Raw genomic sequence first — 2,500 nt, 5'->3', positions numbered from 1 at the left:
AACCTATTGACATGGACTAAGATGTCCTCCGGTGGGTTTGTAGAATCTGCCGTGCGCAAAACACGTTATGTTCTCACGCCTGGGAATACGGAATATAACGCGCTTCAAATGGGCGGTTTTTTTTTTACAATAAGTTACTGAATCGCTTGTCTTACACCATGACTCCAATAGCCTAGAATCACGTTGATTTTTCTTGACCCCATGGATTCACCCACTTTGTAGCCATTGATATTTTTAGTTCATTAGCCACATCTAAAAGCTACAATGAAACAGACTTTTCATGAAGGAACATATTTCACTGTTTGAAAGATCATCATGCGTTGCCAGAGACGCTTTGGCTGTTGTTGACTGAACACACATCAGAAGGAAGATCTCTCTAAGTTTTAATGGAATCGTTAAGAGAGACTCGGTTATCCCCTCTACACTCTCTTTCGACACCTGCTCCTGAGGGCGTGATCTCCCACTAAGCACTAGACAGTTACGGGAGGTGCACACACTTACTAAACTCTTCTACGATATGTAGTCGTCTGCGTGCGCAAACTAATGATAATCAAACACTGAATTTATCTAAGATTAAAATCGTCCTTTTAACAGCATGCAAACGCACACGAATCTACTGCTGCTCAAGACTAGACGCTCGCTCTGACTGTGGCTGCATCCGAAGCTCTAAACAAGACAAGCGCGTGGTGGTGAGGCATCAGTTATAGGTCACAACTCAACGCACGAGGAGCTTGTGCGCGACCTCCGTTGATAAAACACAAGAGCTCCTATAACTAAAAAGAATTGTGCGTTTTTATTCGCGATGACTGTTGAACTTACAGTCTACCTCCCGGCTCTCCTTTCAACATTCAAGATATCATTACATTGATTTTTTTTCTTCGGGAATTCCGCTCAAAGGAGGAATTATCATCTGTTGCTGCAACCGGTTTAATTAAAGAAAGCAATCTACCTAACGCTGGAAAGAGCACCGGTGGACCGCTATTACCTTGGGCACGCTGTGATTGGAGATGGATTTAAGTCAACGCTCTCCAACTGGCTCGCATATTCTAGTGTAAAATGGCAGAGGAACTGTGCTGTTCATTGATGCTTTTATTTTCTTTACACATTGCGTTACGGACGACGTTGTGATGGTTCATCTTTACCACTGCCGGCTTTTCTGCTATACTCTCTCCGGCTTTCCATATTAACATATACCATCTGACGGACAACGCGTTTGGCCGTGAGGTGGTAAAAGTAATACGGTTACATCCTAAGGATTTCTTTTGACTGAACGAATTATATTTTGGGGTTAATGATGATGATGGAGGACGATGAATTGGAGACGCATCAGGTTGAAATCGATCCTGATTTCGAACCACAGAGCCGACCCCGCTCGTGCACCTGGCCGCTGCCGTGTCCTGAAGATTTCCCCGGACCGGAGGTTAACGGAGGTCTGCCGCTCAATACCATAAAGGTGGAACCGGATAGCGTGCCTTGTTGTAGAGCGGGGAAAAGGGGTGTTGCGCCCACCGATATGAAACACTCAGCGGGGGCCTCGGCTCCTACCGCACCAGCCCTCCCCTGCATGGCAGGAGCCGCTCTCGACGCTGCCGGCCAGCTCCGCAAGGCGAAATCGTCCCGGCGAAACGCATGGGGCAATCAGTCCTACGCGGACCTCATTACCCGAGCTATCGAGAGCACAACGGATAAAAGACTCACGCTGTCTCAGATCTACGACTGGATGGTCCGTTACGTCCCGTATTTCAAAGATAAAGGCGACAGTAACAGCTCCGCTGGCTGGAAGGTAAGACCCAGGTCACCGTGGAGTGTGCACCTGCACGGAAATCTATTAGAGTAATTTACATTGTAGCAGTTTGACCACTGGGCATTGTGGGCAATACTCGTCAAAGTCCTCCATGCTTCCATGGCATCTCCCCACAGACAACGGCCAGGTTTTGTTGATATTATAACGGTCCATGGTGTGTACAGCAGCTGCCTCTGTCACCACAGCTCATCATGGGTGTGATCCCCGAAGTAACTCATTCACACTTTATAATTCCTGTACGTGTCAAATTACTATGGTAGGCATGGGTCGGTGTATGTGAGTGCGTGTGTGCGCGTGTGTGCGTGTAGTGTCTCTGTCGGCGTGGAACATGCGAGCTTGGTCATGATGAGAGAGAATGGAGAGAGCCGCATGCATTGCTTTGGAGAAGGGGGTGCATCTCTAGCCATGTCTTCAGACACGTATCGGGAATCTACGTGCTTTACAGTGTTACGAGACGTAAGGTCACTGGAAGTGATAACGTGCGTGTTTTGTATCAACACTCCGGTTCATATCGCCCGTCTCCGGTGGAGCATCCCCCGCTTCTTAAGCTCCAGTGCCCGCCCCTTACTTGCCTAGTTTAACCCACGTTGAATTCCTGCCAGCATCCCACCCTCCTCATACCCTCCTCCTCCCAGACCTGCTATTATTTGCATTCTCATAAAATCGCCAGGCTTAACGCGCTTGATGAGCATGGCT

General features: G+C 48.1%; 1 protein-coding gene across 1 annotated transcript in view; it reads left to right on the top strand.

Moving 5' to 3' along the window:
- The first annotated feature begins 1,030 nt into the window (after nucleotides 1–1,030).
- LOC134083439 (forkhead box protein O6-like) overlaps nucleotides 1,031–2,500 on the top strand; it is a 55,744-nt gene continuing 54,274 nt past the window's right edge. Inside the window, exon 1 of the mRNA XM_062539762.1 lies at nucleotides 1,031–1,783. Coding sequence (XP_062395746.1) covers nucleotides 1,292–1,783 — 492 coding nt within the window. The 5' untranslated portion in view covers nucleotides 1,031–1,291. The remainder of the gene's footprint in view (nucleotides 1,784–2,500) is intronic.

This window comes from Sardina pilchardus, chromosome 6, assembly GCF_963854185.1.
Source record: "Sardina pilchardus chromosome 6, fSarPil1.1, whole genome shotgun sequence".
Classification (NCBI taxonomy): Eukaryota; Metazoa; Chordata; class Actinopteri; order Clupeiformes; family Clupeidae; genus Sardina; species Sardina pilchardus.
This window is presented reverse-complemented; position numbering and strand designations above follow the sequence as displayed.